Below are 16196 nucleotides of genomic sequence, written 5' to 3'. Positions count from 1 at the left end.
AAATAAGTTACTAATGTCTTAAAATCACTTTTTTTTGCATTAATTTTGCATTTCAGTGACACTTTGCTGATTTACTTCTAAAATGCAGCTTTGTGTTATAGGAATTTTAAATAGGTGTGGGTAGTAGGTGAGACCCAGAGGCCTGGAGGGTGCTTTAACTTTTCTTTCATCCCTGCTGCTGCTCTAGGAGGGCAGTGCTGCTATCCCCATTTTATGCCCCCTACCCCTCCACTTTAGGTAAGCTTTAGAGATGACCAGGAGCTCCCCAGACACACATGCACACACACGCAGGGCTTTTGAGCACTCCCAGTTCTCCAGGCACTTGTTCAGCACAGGTGGTGAGGCAAAAAGGGCAGTGAAGGGTCTTGGGGGAAAGCAGGCAGAAGGCAGCCCTTCTGTACCCAGCACTAAGTGCTTAGATTTGCTGAAATGATGAGTGAACACAAACTGAGACAAAGGTGGAGGTATAAATTCAGTTGCTGCTGTTAAGATAAATTTATTTTCTTCAGCTTTCTTCACAGGAAACATCACAAAAGTGCTTTACAGAGTTTGATACCATTACTCTAACATGGGACAAAAAGACAACAGGTGTGTGCACTGCACAATTAGAAGTTGTCATATGCAGAAGCCATGATAGGTAAACCAGGGTAAAAAAATCTACTGACAAAAAATATATATATATAGTTCAGGTTTTGAACTTAAATTATGACTATAAAGATATAATTATATAAATATACAGGCATCATTAGGTTCCTGTGATAACTGTGGGAGACCACACAGTGATTCTCAGAAATAGATCCCGTTGTACTCCACTTCGCTGACGCGGTTCCTGCTGTGCTGAACGGGCTCCCGGCCAACCCTTTTCCCAGCTAGACAGCATCCTTCTTTCTTTTGTACTCTACCGTAATCATTCCAAGGGCTTTATCTTCAGTCCTTCAGGTCAGCTCTGGTGCTGAGGCATTCTGGTACATCGCTGAATGCAAATTCAGTTCCCTATTTGTTCATTTATTGGTGCGTCTTCTTTCCTGCTCTTCACTCATCTCTTTATTAAAAAACAAAAACCCTAGAGGCTAGACCATGCCGATTGCTATTCAACTCAGGCAGTTCTCTTTGAGCTGACAGGCTACCAGTCCTGCGCCCCTATTCCTTCTCGTTGATCATGGTAGAACAGTTGGGCTGTGCTACTCCTTTCATTTTGCTGTGTTCTATTAGATTGAGGTTCTCACAGAGCCTTGGATGATCTAGATTTAAATTCCTCAGCACTCAAGGACATCCCACTTACGTGCTAAGCATTTTACAACAGATGCAGAGCTGCAGGGGTGGTGCTAGAGCCCTGACTGAAGGAATAGAGCCTGATCCAGACTCATGAGTTCTTGCTTGCAGAACTGCTTTCTAAATAGATGGTGAGTAATTCAAAGCACCTGGCTAGAGCTCCTTGGCATGGCAGCACAGCTAAATTAAAAAAAAAAAAAAAAGGGGGGGGGAATATTACAGTGGAAAAAAAGGTTAAATGTCAAATACTTGAGAGATTTTTGCTGTGCTCTGAGTTGCAGGAAAAGGAATAGCGGAGCCAATTACATAGAAACAGTCATGCCAGCTTACAGAGGCAGTTCGCCTTCTACCTAACTGCCAGGTTAAGGACACAGTGCAGTCAGAGAACCAGCCAGGCGGGGGGTGCTGACTGGTCAGTAGGTCACACACAGGGCTCTGGTCTGTGGTAGCAGCACAGCTAAGTCTTTTCAGATGCGTAGAAAAAGGTACAAAGTACTACATTCTGACACAGGGTATTGCTACATCTGTTCTACCTCTGCTCTCAGAGGGGTTGGAAAAAAACACACAACTTCACCTCCAATTTGTAAACTTGATAAACCCCCAGCAGCCACAATCATTTTTGGCAATCCTAGTAAGCACTACAGATTGAACACCTAACCTACAATTTATTTGAAAGCAAAATCCAAGGTACAATCCTCTCAGAGCTTGTTAATAGCAGAAAGCAGCTGTTTTGTATGATAGTCCGATACTGAGACAACACAGCTGGTAAGAGGTAGGCTGTACATCCTAACAGGCTTGAGTCCTCTGTTATACCACCTCTGCCGTATTCACAAATGTAGCAGTACTGGTAAACGCTGTCAGTACTTAAAGACTTAGCATTATTTACAGCTGGATGATCTTTAAAGTACATGATGAGAATGTAAAGAGATGAAACAAACCACAAAGACTAAGCCTGCCCCCCAGTGTTGCTGCACTGCCTTCATCTCAACTATCTAATTTGATAATTCAGCGTCCAGTTTGATATTACAGCAGGTTATGTTGTATCAGGCGTGCTGGAGCCCTTTTGATTGCTGGCCAGAGCAAGTAAGACATTTTGCTTCAACTCTGCCAGGAACAAAGAGTAACCCAGAAATTTAAAACAAGTCTGCATTAGGGCTTTTTCTCTCTTGTGCTTGATTCTGGCTGCTGTATCTAGACTTTAGAACTTCATTTGAGATTTCACTTAATGAAACTCATCTCCAGTGACAGAAATAAGGAATAACTCCACTGAAACCAATAAAATTGGATCTCCCAGAGCCTAGCTTATATGCACTTTAGCTGCTTGTCATTGCATTTGTTCTCTTTTTATCAGCCTGTTTTTATGGTTTGAATCATTTTGTTATTGTTGTACATATTCTGAAAGAGATACAGAATAAGTTACTTGTTTTAGTTAAAAGAAAAACATGACAACATTTTAACTAACAGTTTTCTGTTGGCATATTATTTGAACTAAAGCAGACAGTTATAACTTGATGGCTTCAATGCTGTAACAACTGAGCTAGAAAGAAATGCAATACAGAAGATAGACAAGAAACAAAACAGAAAAGGTCAGAGTGAGTAGAAGTTAGTGTGCCATGCTAGTTACTGGTAAGAAGAGTGAATTATATACATGAAACCGAAGACTTCAGCATATAGGGTGGCAAAATCCAATGCCCATAGAAAATTAGTAAGTTTGTCAGCAGTAGGGAAGATGGTGATTGCCGGGATAAGCTAACTCTGTAAACTCGGCAAATAGTGGCAAATGGATGTCAACAGGAAAAAAAAAAAAAACAAACAAGGCAATGAATACTGGAAAGGCTTTAAACCACTCATACATGCTCTGGTGGATTCTGAATTAGTTGTGATCTTTCAAGGGGACGATCTAGGCATCACCATGGACAGCTTGATGAAGACATCTGCTCAATGTGTAGTTGCAGTCAAGAAAGCGAATAAGATGTTAGGCTGTATTAAAGACAGAACAATATGGAAAAATATTACAGCATATATTTCTCTTAGAGGGTCTCAGTGAATATTTGCTGTTTCATCAGCACCTTAAAAGAAGTGACACATTAGAAAAATACAGGGAGAAATGTGATCAGAGGCTTGTAGAAGCAGCCCTTCGTTACTGGAAAGACAGTAAGAACAAGGTAGTTTATTTGTAAAGGGAGAAAAAAAAAAGCAGATGATAAACATCTTAGAAATAATTCTCCTACCCACCATGTAACAGGACATTTCTTGAAGTCATTTTAAACCTGCTACCAGTCTGTTGATCTCATTGCTACAAAAAAAATACCACTCATCATCATCGTAAGTATGCCAAAAAGCCCCGTGTTCATCTTTAATGTTCATTATTCTGCTAGTCGAGCATTTCCTCTGAAGGAACTGCAATAGTTCATTGAAAGTTAACAGTAACCATTTCTGACAGAGAATTGTCATGTCTGATACACATTAACAACTATCCTAGAGATGCTGTGATGATAAAAACATCAGTTAGAGGAAATAGCTGCTGGGCCTCATCTCTCTGGCCAGTGCCCGCCAGAGCTCTGGTTTGTCTGGACGCACACCGCCTTCGTGTTCTCTGCTTCCTCACAGAGGCCCACTGTAAGTGCTGAGCATTGAACCTTGAAATCACCAGCAACAGCCAGCAAGGGCATGTTCATAAAAGTTACTTCTTCGTGTTCCTCCTACTGCAGTTAACTGCTAAACCAGCAAACAGTAATAGTGTAAGCATCTCTTCCGCATCTGTGTTCTTTCCTCTCCTCCCTTCCCAGCTCTCCCTATGCTCACTCCCCCCAGCTCTATCTGATGAACATTTCCTTCCCCCCAGCTCTTCTGAACACTTCTGTATCTTACTGCTTCACAGAAACCTCCACAAGAGTAACTATTTCCTTGTGGTTTCCCTTCCCTTCACCTTCTTCTTCCACAGCCTGCCTTACTATCAGATTTTAACAGTTTTGAAGGGAAGTTTATTCTCTCCCTCACGTTTATTTTGTATTTGCATGCTACTCCACAAGACAAACAGTAGAAAGAACGTGTGTTTATATGCAGACAGGGGAAGAAAACTACTTTACTACTACACAATACCTCAATATCCTGACAACTATATACTTTGATGAGTGAACATCTCATTCACATCACTTGAACAAACTTTAAAACAGCCACATTATAAGAGATGGCTGTGAGCAGTTTACTTATCATGGGGTTTGCAAAATTCAATATTAATTGAGATGTATTCCATGTATGAACAAAAAACATTATGCTAATACACCATGTAGTTAAGCAAAGAGAGGAAACAGAGTGCTCAGCCTGAACAATGCCCTTGCCCATACAAATTAAACATCTAATTACTAATACTTGACTAGCACATATATTACACTCTGTAGAAATAAGTTCTTCCCACAGTAGCATTAGGGTACCATATCAAAAGCGAATGTAAAGTCATTTTTATACAGATTTTAGTCCTTCTGTATCACTTTCCACCAGCACCAGCCTCACAACACCTGATGTTTGTTTCTTTTTTGGTACACGTGGGGGAACTGAGGCAAAGTGAAACTGAATTACTCAGTTAGCAGCAGCTCAGGGGAAAAGCAATGGTCAAATCCCACTCTTGGCCTTACACTATTGCTACAGAACATGCTTGCTTCTTATCACTGTATGCGGTGAGAACGTTTTTCATTCTAGTTTTCCAGATGCACTTTTCCTGATGTTCCATTAACGCTGTGGTGCTTTTTTAATATTAAAGCTTCACTAACCTTGCTATATGAATACGTATTCTAAGCAACTGTATGTCAACCCATGATATACATACCATTAGAAGATGCTTCACAAAAAAGGTAACGTCTTCGTAGCAATTTACATCAGTGTCTCAGGTTTTTACCATCCAAAAATAGAAAAAAGTTTTCTTCAATATGAAGCAACTTATTTCCTAACAAGACTGTTGAATTATCTTGGAAGTTGTGCTTTCTTGGTTCTCTGTCTAGACAACTGGTTGGACAGCTTTGTGTCAACGCAACACCCCCCCACCCCCTCTCCAGGCACACTTTAAAAAAGGGAAAAAAAGAGGATACTTTCCCCAACTACTGAACTTCAAATGCTTCTGCTGATCTGAAGTTGGATGGATCGGTCACATCTGAAAGTAGTCCTGACCTCTGCAGCACATTTCCTCTTACTATCTCACCCTATACATTAAATACTGCTGCTTAGCAAAAACCCTTCCTATTCCTTCTCATTTCCCCCCACCCCCCTTGTTATATTTGATTGCTTTCCACTTTTTTTTTTTTTAAAAAAAAGATTTTATTTTGCTTCCAACAGAACACAGTGAAACTACACCTGGTACTTCAGCAGTCAAGCTAGATACATGACAGTTATAACTTAGCCAAAACAGAAAACAAACTGAGGAGTCTGTCTTTTCCCACTTGCTACAGCTTGTAAGTTCTTAGCTTGTCTGTATTCAAATTAACTTTTAGTTTTTCCTGAACAACTTTTTGTTGAATATCCTGCCCTCTTTTACTTCTTTCCACATCTGAAAGCAACATGCAGGTTTAAAACTGCTCAAGCAGGGTAGCAGGGTTAATTTTTATTTATTTTATATATATATATATATATAATTATTGCAAAAGCCCAGAGAAGCAAACTCCAAGATGTGCAGCCTTACCAAATTTTGTATGGTTTCCTTGACTTAAACAGCATACATGTCTCAGCAGTGTTGTGGCGAATGGTTTCAAAAGCCAACAGATGCAGTCAAACACCAAAAAAAACCACACGCTAGTTCCTATGATGCCCTAACACAATTTGTACCTTTAGTAGCTCATCTACTCCTAAGTAGAAGAGAGTTACCTTAGTAATGACTGGTAAAGCTAGCTACAAAGAAAACTGAAGCAGGAGAGGGTCCCTTCTGCTCGTCAATCCCTTCATTTGCAGCTAAGATGAAGCCCAGCACAATTACACCAGTGAGGGGGGTGGGTAGGGGCAACAACAAAAATTTCTCCCCTACATTTCTCATGAGCTCAAGTAAATACATATGCCAGGTTCCTACAGCAGACACTGGGAAGTCCAACTGTTTCAAAATTGCTTAGTTCAACATTTTAAACACGAAATACTGCAACACCAAGAACCACAAATGCAAACTGTTCCTTTCCCAGTCAGTACTGGACACTTTATGTTCTAGCAAGTTGCTAATTTGATGGCCTTGGTAAGTTACAGAGTCTGTGGTTTTATTTTAAGCCAGAAAAAGTACTACTGAACCCTTGAGGTGGAAATTAATAACCCACCATAAAAATGTTACAGGTTACAGAGCTCCTGAGGCAGCATACAGGTACGTTCCACTGACTGGTATGGAGAAGCTCACATCTACTACTGACAATCCTTCATTTATAGCACGAGCCTTCAACAAGCACTTTGGAGGAATGGAATTGGCATTCTTTGCATGCCTCAGATGAACGCAACAAACAGAAAGTTGGACTTTTGAGTCCCAAAAACATACTGAGCTTCCAAAGAATACCAATTTTCAACATTTCCGGCATACAGAACAATTAATTGTTACATGGAAAACACTGACAAGAGGCGTTTTGATAGCTGCTGGCAGTGATTTTAACACAAGAAACGCTTCAAAATAGCCTAACATTCCATACTGTGGAAAACTGCTGTGTTTTTTTTTCTTTTTTTTTTTTTTTTTCCTTCGTGCCCTCCAGAAAGAAACTGGAATGATATGCTTAAGCAAAGACCCCCAAAATAACCCCTCTAGTTGTCAGTAGCAGATGGACTCCTCAGAGACTGCTGTACAGCAGTGACCAGACCTTGCCATTCTTCAGTTCAGCGGAGCTACAGTAAGTGAAAAGCAAATCAAAACTTCATTCACGTTCAGTTCAGTCTCAAACAGTCCAATGGTGGCAGCAAGACACTGACAGGTAGCACACTCCACTTCTATGTATAGAAACCTATTAACATGCACTGCTGCACACTGTTAGCCATAGTCCACCTGACTATAGTAACACTGACTACCACCCACTCCACGGCCTGTCCCGTAAGAGACCCAAATACACTGCATTTGCTCAGCTGTCGCAGGCCCAGAAGCTAGTACTAAAGGCAAAGATTCATTAGACTCCAGGATCCATGTATATTTTCCATTTTATTTGATTTTAAGCTGTTACAGGATTTTCTTGAACTGCCAGAAGTCATGCCCCAAAACCTCAAAGACAGTAAAATGGACAGTCTCATCTACCCGTCATACAGTAGACTAGGACTTGATTCACATGTACTGGTGATTTCGATTGCTTTAGAGCATCGGGACAAGGTTTCGCATCTCTACCACATCAAGCGACATGTCCATTTACCATGAATTCCACAGAAACTTTTAGTGACACATCAACAGTTTCGCTGGCAACAATCTATTTTCAAGGAAGATACATGGCTAAGAGCTCAAGGTATCGGTACCAGCCTTTCAGTGGGGTTTTGGTTCCAAATGCAGCCTCCAACTAGAAATAGTCTTTTGAGCCCTCTGTTTAATAGCAGCTTCTAGCAAAAGTTTTAAAGACTTAATTCCACAAGGGCAAGGCCAGTTTTAGTTTGTGCACAGAAGAACCAGGTGAAACCCCACCCCAAAGTCAACAGCAAAATTCCCCTTGGCCTCAGAGAAGTAGATTTAAAGCAAGTCAGCAGTTAATCAAAAGGAACCAACTATGCAATTCCAGCACTATCCTCATCTGCAAATGCACAGTACTCTCACACAAGTAAGCGAGTTTTGTTTTGTTCCCTTGTTTCTCTTGCCATTGGCAACTCATAGATGTTGGGTCTTTTTTTTTTTTTTTTTTGGCATTTACTCAGTAATCTCAACACTGGACCATGCCACTAATTGTACTTCATTTTCCTTCTGGCATAAGAAAAGAAAAACAGTTACAGCAGGACACTTTGAGCACTTGTCAGGTTTTGTTCACTGAATCAAAGTTAGGGGTAATGTCCTATATTTTTAGTGTACCAGTGCCATTTTGCCTACTTCCATTAAATTAAGTCAGAAATTACAACAACATCGTAGGGAGGTCACTGCCTTCCATTATTACACAACTTCCTGACTTGAATAAACACCATTTACGAGTTTCACTTGGAGGATTTCTGCCTCAAAAAGCCTGCAGGCTTCACCAAAGCAGCCAAACAAATAAGGCTTACCAAGCTTTAGTTATCCCTCTGTATACAAAGTTGTTTTGGTTATCAAGCAACCATTGCCCTTCAACAGATAAATACCCATTCTTAACGGAGAAGGGTTTTTTTTAAATCTGGTATTACTACTGCCATGTATCTTACATTTTTAAGACAACAAAATCCGATGACTGTATTTGGATTCTGGATACTTCGGTGTCAAACCAAAACTCTAAGTTTTAGTGCCTTAGGGTCAAAAAGACAAACTTCATGACAAAAATAAAAAACAAACAGCCCTATTTCACTATAATATTGTTATTTAAATATACTGCAATTTGATACCAGAAACAAGGAAGGCATTTTTTTTTTTTTTTTGAAAATAGAAAAATGCTTAAACAGGTAACTGTGAAAATGTCTAATGCAAACAGACTGTTCAAATCCATCATTCCTCAAATCTGATACTGAATGAGTTTTAATTTGTTTTGCAATTACTTCAGTACAGCTATCTAAAAAGGTAAACAAACTACAGCTCTGTGTTATACTTGGATAGTATGAGTGGTATGGTATGCTCCAGAAGTCTTTAGTAGGCTATGGCTACACGTGACAGGATTCCTCAGAAGGGGAACAGAATAGGTTTTTCATTAAGGTCACTTAAATCTTTGTTATAGCAAATTGGAACCAAATGGCTGACTTCTGCAGGATTTCTGACAGGAATCCAGTAGAGCTGGTTTCAAGTTTCAGATGGCCACTAAAACAGCTGTAACCTTCTCTTCCAGAAGTTGTGATCCACATGGTGTCCACAATGAGTGCAGCAAGTCTGAGGTAGTCAACCTTTACGAAGGCTCAGTATCTGAACATAAAAAGATTTTCAAATGACCACTGGCTGTAGGTATCTTTCTGAGCATTAAAGAACACTGATGACTCTTGTTCAATCATTTACATTAATTTGCCCCATATCCAATGGAGATGTTGTAACATTACGCTTCCATAGTGCAGGAGAACCAATCAGTTACGCCAAAGTAGTCTGCACTTGCTGCAGCAGATCCAGCAGAAATAAGGTGGCATGTTCATCATAGCCGTTAGCTGTAGTTTAGTTACCTTAGTAGAAGGGTTACCAAAAAAGCATTCCTTAATTGTAATGTGTATGCAGCTCTACTGATCCCCAAGCACAGCATACTGGTTGTCTAGCTGAAGTTTAAGTGCCTGGTTTTTTGAGACCTCATCCCTACCTCTAGTTTTGTGTTTTACTACTTCAAAGCTCTTCTCCATTTCTTTATCCCTACGGGAAAATAAATGTAATCAGTAAATATCTTATCTCTAGCTTGTGATTTGTGAATTTCTATTAGATTTCCCCCCCATCCCAACAAAAAAACATTACACTATGAACATAAAACACCAAGGCCTAGAGCTTTAACAGAATAACCAAACATTCCCAAGCAAATCTTGTACAGCCTGTTCTCTAGAATCAAGCTCATCTTCCAGTACAGTTCCGATTACATTCTAAGTCTCAATACTGACATTCTCAAAGGTAAATTTAAAGTGCATTTATGAAGGATAAGTGTTAGAAAACAGATGTTCATTCACTTTCTGGAACACACAAGTTTTCACCGTAGCCCAATTTGTACCATTACAGCCCTAACGCAATGACAGTATGTCTTACTTGCCAAGTAGACAAAGCCACACCAAAAATAGATGGAAACAAAGCTTCAGTGAGGCTGTATTATTCAATATCGCATCGAGAAATCAAAAAACACCAAGTGAAGTAGGTATTGGGCTAGTTTTCTCATTTATGGGAAGATCAGGACTCAAAAGCAGGGTGAGACTCAAGTCTTCAGCACCACAAATGCTTCAGCAAAGTTGGGAGGCTCATTCTAAACCACAGCTCAGACAGCACGTTTACAAATTTGCATTTGTATTAAACCCCATTCCTCTAGTTAAGTTACCTTCACATCTCTGATGAGAAGGAACTGCATTCAAGACATCCTACTCATTTCTACTGGCAGGTAATAACAAAGAGCCTCACCATGGCTAGTATGTAGCAGAACCAGATGCTGTCAAGAGCAGAAATTCTACTTAGAGAAATCCCCCAGCAAGCCAATTAGGTAACTGGCAGTCCTGCTTGGCTCTGTCCTGTAAAAGTTATTTCATGGGAAGCCCTTCCTATAGTTGGAAATTACAGTTAAGACCTTTCCCATCTCTTTGCCAAACAGAGACTAAATTCTTGGTTCGATCTTTCCTCTGTGGAAAGATTGTTCCAGGGATTAAGCCCAAAAATAAGAACTTTAAGACGGCAGTTTAAATAAGTCTCCTAGGGAACTAATGGCATGTACTTACTTTCGACTGTCTACAAGCTTGGCAGTGGACTGCAGCGATGGAAACTGCGTATCGCTATAGATTTCAGGTGGTCCTTGCTGTGCTCTCCGTGGCCTGCCGCCCTCCCTGGCGCCAGGCGGCCTGTATACACCGCCAGTTTGAACTGGTTCAGGGGGTTCTGTAACTGGTTGGAAGAACAACATTTAGGCAACAGAGTTAAGTTTGCATTCATCCCTAAAACCACCAATTGACAAAAAAAGAGAAAAACTTACAAGTATGTTTTTACGCATCTTAAAGCTCTAATATTTTGGACAAGGCAAGAAACGAGGTGTCACCAATTTAACCCGTCCTTAGTAGCCTAAATAAAATGAGGCTCTAGTGCACTACCTTACAAAGCTCAGGGTACCAAAACCACTGAGGACTTCCTTTATCTTTTTCGCAATCTATTAGCAGCTTGTATTTAAAACTTGAGTTCTAAAAATATAATTATGTATTTGCCAAGTCTCATTCACAGCACTTCTGCATATTCTGAAGAGAATAGTCAAGTAGTTCATATTTAGAGTAACGATCTACAATGAACTAACACAGTAACTTTACTACCTTGCCTGTACAAACAAAAAAACACAGCAGCCCACTTTTTAATGAATTTCTAAGTGGAAGAGAATAGTCTGAACTCGGAATCATGGCGAAGTAGTTTCTCTCCACAGAGACTAAGAATTATATTTAATCAAAACTCAAGTCCTTTCCCAATAAGAGAATTCATTTTGCAATGTCATGTTCTGCATACCCTAGAATTGATTTGAAAAGAAAAACCCAGTATGCTACTAATCATTGAGCCTTACTCAGGAACTGACATATGAAACGTCAGATATTGGCTGAACACCCACTTATTGTCAAAGCAATATTTTTAGATCAACAGAAACGCTTCCAACTGATTTCTTGCAAATTGCAAAGTAGACGGATTTCATTTAAAAATGGGACGCTTTCCACCCCCGCCAACCTGAAATTAAAAAACAACCTCCATTCATGCTTATTGTGCTTAAGTGACAGCATTACCAATTAAGCTCCTCAGAACCCTGCACAGGAATAGGAACTGCTCCTTGCTCTCAACCTTCTGAGCAGCTTAATTCTGATCAGTAACATCAACAACTCTGAGGTAAATTTACCAATTGGTTCAACAACAGGTGCCGGCGCAGGAGCTGACTTGTTCCAAGGCCCAGATGATCTATCTACACCACCACCGGTTTCCTCCCAGTTGTCACCAGGTTCTTCTCTTTTTTCACTTTCATCCTCTTCTTTTTCACTATGAAAGAGAATTTGTTTTTTACAAATAGAGGTTTAAGACTCAACACGGATTACACAATCACCATAGACAAGATTTCATGGCTACTGTATCAAAGATTTAACCAGACTATGTTAGTCCTGTGACGGCTGTGCTAGTACTTCCACCAGAACAGTTTTTGGTACAGAGCTACACAACTTGACAATTGATAAGGGGGAAAAAAAAAAAAGTAAATTTTAAAGAAAAAAGACAAGTCCAAAATGTACTAAGTGACCAAATACAGTGATTTATTATTTTGAGCTTTAAGACTTTTTACTAGTGTGATAGACAGGCATTTAAGAAGTGTGCTGAGATGACAACAGAAAGCAGGGAAGGGCTCCAAGTCCAGCTTCCATGAAATACTGGTCAGGTGGAAGGAACTGTGAAAAAATAGTGGCAGAATACCAATGCTGAGGTCCTTTTCCTTATAACCACAGGCAACTGGAAAACACTATTACCCAAATGCATGTAAAATCTTGGTTGGTTTATGCTTTTTTTTTTTTTTTTTTTTTAAAAAAAGTGGCCAACCCAAAAAACAGAGACTAGAATATCCTTTTTTTTTTTTCCCCAATAAATCCTATGCAAAAGCCTGACAATATATTCTATTCAGACTATTTTGTTTTGCACAGAAATAGCCAGAAACTCAAAATAACGTGCTAGACCAAACTACTACAAAAAGCTGCATGGTATAACGGGACATACATGAAGGGTGAGGCTGTTTAAAAAAAGACACCAATCTGAACAGCAAAGCGTGAATACAGAAGAACTTTATAACACACCAAATCCTACTAATCAAGAAGAGAGAGGCTTTCTGTAAAAGCAGTAATCAGAGAACAGTCAAAAATGCTTAACACTTCTGAATATTAAATGGCCTTTCAGTGTTTGGCCACATTCAACAAAACCCATAAATGGGACCAAGGGCCCAAATGCTTCTCTGTCCTATCTGAAACTACAGCCAAAAGCAGATGCCTACAGACCAGCAAGAACAGAGTAAGCATATACAACATTCTCCCCCCTCAAATTACTCCGTGTTTCGTTTTCAGCTTAAAGTTCTCCTGAGATGGACAACTAAGAACCTCCGGTGTTTTTTTTTCCTCCATTTGCTTGTCCAACCTCCCCCTGAATCCACAAACTGAGCAGTTCCACAATGCTGTGACAAAGTCCCACGTGCCTGAAAATATGCCACAGCATCAAAAGTATTCAGAACGCTGCTTTTGTCTGGAAAGCCACAGTACTCGATTTTCAGTCCACCAGTGCCAGCAGCCAGGGAAGCAGCAGCCCCACTTGTTACTTGTCCTTTCGGACACGTCACTGGCTGCTGTGACACTCTGATGGCACGGAGAGCTGGTGGACCAGAAACGTGTAAGTGGCCTAAGAGGACCAGCTGTCTTCAAAGAGGAAAAAAAAACTCAAGAACTACGTAGAACAGTGCATGCCTGAGGCCTCCTCAAATGCTGAGGATAACATCTATTACACTGGTTACAGGTAAAATGATTTTAACATTGCATAGATTATCAATACCTGGACAAGAATTATGTGACAGTTCTGGCCTGAAACTAAGGTCATTAATACTTTTTTCCAGCTTGAAGAAACCGTTTTTTTAACCAGAATAGACTTAAGTAGACTTAAATTAGACCAGACTACAGGAAAAGTCTAATGGAAAAGTAAGCAAAGAATCTTGGATAACATACACAAACGCAGTCCTGTGGGGTCTTGTCACAGAACCCTGGTTTTACTAAATATGTTCTTGAAAAAAAAAAAAAAAAAAAAAAAAAAAAAAAAAAAAATGCAAGAGTTGACGAATTCACCACAGATGGAGTCAGATATCCTTACATCAGTCAAGTGATTCAAGGGGAATTACTATCCTGCATTTCTCTCAGAGAAAGTCCCATTTTGCACTCTTTAAAGAAGGGAATTTTAAGCATTCATAAGAGAAATTGTGAATCCCAACCAAAATATAGACCCAAAACAAAGTGATAGGTAACCTAAGCTACCCCACAGCAAGTGTGGTTCTACGCTAGCAGGAATAGATCTCTGCTTCACTGGACTCCATAGAGGAAAAAAGTTTTTAGAAATATGAAATGACTACCCCAGGGGGAAGAAAAGGGGAGAAAAAAGTACCTTATTTGCATGGACTGAACTCTAAGACCACTATAATCAATTTCTTCCTTTTGCTCAAACTCCTTCCAGTCATCCTCTTCCTGTAAGAAGAGAAAAATGTAAGTTACCACCTTTATACCATGAGATGAAGAACATAACCAAGATAAGACAAAGAAAACTAATGGTGAAGGCACAGCTCCGTGGCAGATCAATCCGTGTGCACCACTGCCAACAGGGAAAGAGATCCCACTCCCTCCTCCCTTAACTTACTGTATGCCATCTACGATGCACTGGGGAGATGATTCTAACTCACTAGAACAGCCACAAAACGCCTCAGCAGAAAAAAGGCATTCAAGTGAAAGAAAACCAAATCAGCCCAGTAAAAAAAAGCCAGAGGAAAGTCAAGGCACAGCACAAAGTAGGGAACAGGACCGTGCAGTTGAGAGCAGTGAAATGCAAGGGCAAGACCTCTCCCTTTTACTGTGCTTTTATAACAGCCTGAACGCACATGAAGCTTTGGGTTTAATTTTCCATCACCTATTTCTTAGGAGCCAAACAAAGAATACTTGGGATAGCCTGCAGTAGATTTGTGACAAAGATTAATATCAGTACGTTCAAGTTTTCACCTCCACAATCACACTTACAGCCTCTTTATTTTAAATAGTGTTTCTCTGAAAAAATACTAGTACAAAAGCAAGTGTCAGAACTACAGCAATTTTACTATAGAAAGATAGCAGAATACCAGTCTTTAGAGAGAACTTGCTCGAGGTTTCAAGACGGGAGTTTGGTTAAGCATTTGGGGAAAGAGACCCACCTAAGCGAGCCAATTTTGTCCTGCTCGATCAGCAGATTGCGGTGCTATTACAGTAGGCCAGAAGCAGACCAGAACATATAAGCAGCCCTCCCATGCTCCTCGTCACAGGCTTAACACACAGCCTAATTAGAAGGTTACGCGCTTCCTATGCTGCATTACTTGAAATACGAAGACCTGGCAAGCAGGGCCTGCCGATGGCTTAGCCTCCTTCCTGCCGAGCAGCTGGGAGCACAGCTTGTTAAAGAACACCGGCCTAGGCCCTTGTACGCTATCAACCTCGAACAGAGGAGCCGTGACCTGCTTTAAAGCACCAGCTGACGCAGGAAGGGCCCTCCCGTAACGGCGCTGCCTGCTGAGGGGTCGGCCTTTTTTTTTTTTTTTTAAGAGCCTCCAAGACGGTTTGGGTTTCCTCCACCCTCATCTCCATGGAAACACCGCCGTCTCCACATTAACGCACCTCTCGCATTTAACGACTTATACTCCTAAAATAGGAGGCCCTGCCAAAAAAAAACGCCGTTCCCCCCCCCAGCCTCCCCAACCGCCCGCATGGCCGGGGCGGCGCCGCTCCCGGGGCTGCCCCCTGCCGGCAGGAAGGCGCCGGCGCCCCGGGGCCGCGGCCGGAGGGAGCCGCGACCCTTCCCCCGGTACCTTGCTCTTGGCCGAGCCGCCGGCGGCGCCCGAGGAGGCGGCGTTGGAGCCGCCGCCGCCGCCCCCGTCAGCCGGGCGGGGCCCTTGGGCCGCCGCGGCCGCCCCGGCGGCGTTGTGCGAGGCGGCGGCGCCAGAGGAAGAAGCGGCGGCGGCGGCGGCGGCCCGGCTGCTGCGCTCCTTCCGCTTCTTCTTGTCCCGCTTGGCGAAGAAGTCGTCCAGGCTCCGCTCCTCCGTCTCCGCCATGGTGGTGGTAGCGGCGGCGGCGCCGGCCCTGAGGGATCGTTGAGGGGGCTCCGGGGCCCGCTAACGGCTGCCCAACGGCCGCTAACGGCTGCCCGGCGCGAGGAGGCCGCCGCCGCGCCTCACGCCGCCGCCGCCGCCGCCGCTTGACACGGCCCGAAAGGGAGGGGCGGGGCCTCCGCGGCCTGACGCGCCCCTCGGCCAATCAGCGGCCGCGCAGGGAGCGGCCGCCAGCCACTCACGAACCTCCCCCGGGCCGAGGCGGGCCGGCGGCGGCCACGTGGGGAACGCGTGGCGGGCGGGCGCGGCCGCTGATTGGACGAGGAGGGACCCTGGAGG

The 16196-nt window shown here is 42.1% G+C and overlaps 1 protein-coding gene across 6 annotated transcripts; it reads right to left on the bottom strand.

Moving 5' to 3' along the window:
• Nucleotides 1–467: 467 nt before the first annotated feature.
• Nucleotides 468–16003, bottom strand: CDV3 (CDV3 homolog). Of its 6 annotated transcripts, none has more exons than XR_014316868.1 (6): nt 15618–16003; nt 14177–14256; nt 11901–12037; nt 10756–10918; nt 3126–3252; nt 468–2667 (listed from the first exon to the last, which is right to left on the bottom strand). XR_014316868.1 is itself a non-coding variant. In XM_082752879.1 (6 exons), exons 1-6 carry the CDS (start codon nt 15858–15860, stop codon nt 9512–9514), a joined length of 681 nt encoding a protein of 226 aa, XP_082609005.1. In that variant the 5' UTR covers nt 15861–16003; the 3' UTR covers nt 7399–9511. The 6 variants fall into 6 exon arrangements, 5 of the variants coding, with proteins under 5 accessions (XP_082609006.1, XP_082609005.1, XP_082609004.1 ...); XM_082752879.1 differs by lacking the exons at nt 468–2667; nt 3126–3252 and adding exons at nt 7399–9519; nt 9651–9700; XM_082752880.1 differs by having other exon boundaries at nt 468–3252.
• Between the last annotated feature and the right edge of the window lie 193 nt (nt 16004–16196).

Source organism: Aythya marila (assembly GCF_965140915.1).
Source record: "Aythya marila genome assembly, chromosome: 2".
NCBI lineage: Eukaryota > Metazoa > Chordata > Aves > Anseriformes > Anatidae > Aythya > Aythya marila.
The sequence above is the reverse complement of the archived record's forward strand: the minus strand, read 5'-3'. Positions and strand labels throughout refer to the sequence as shown.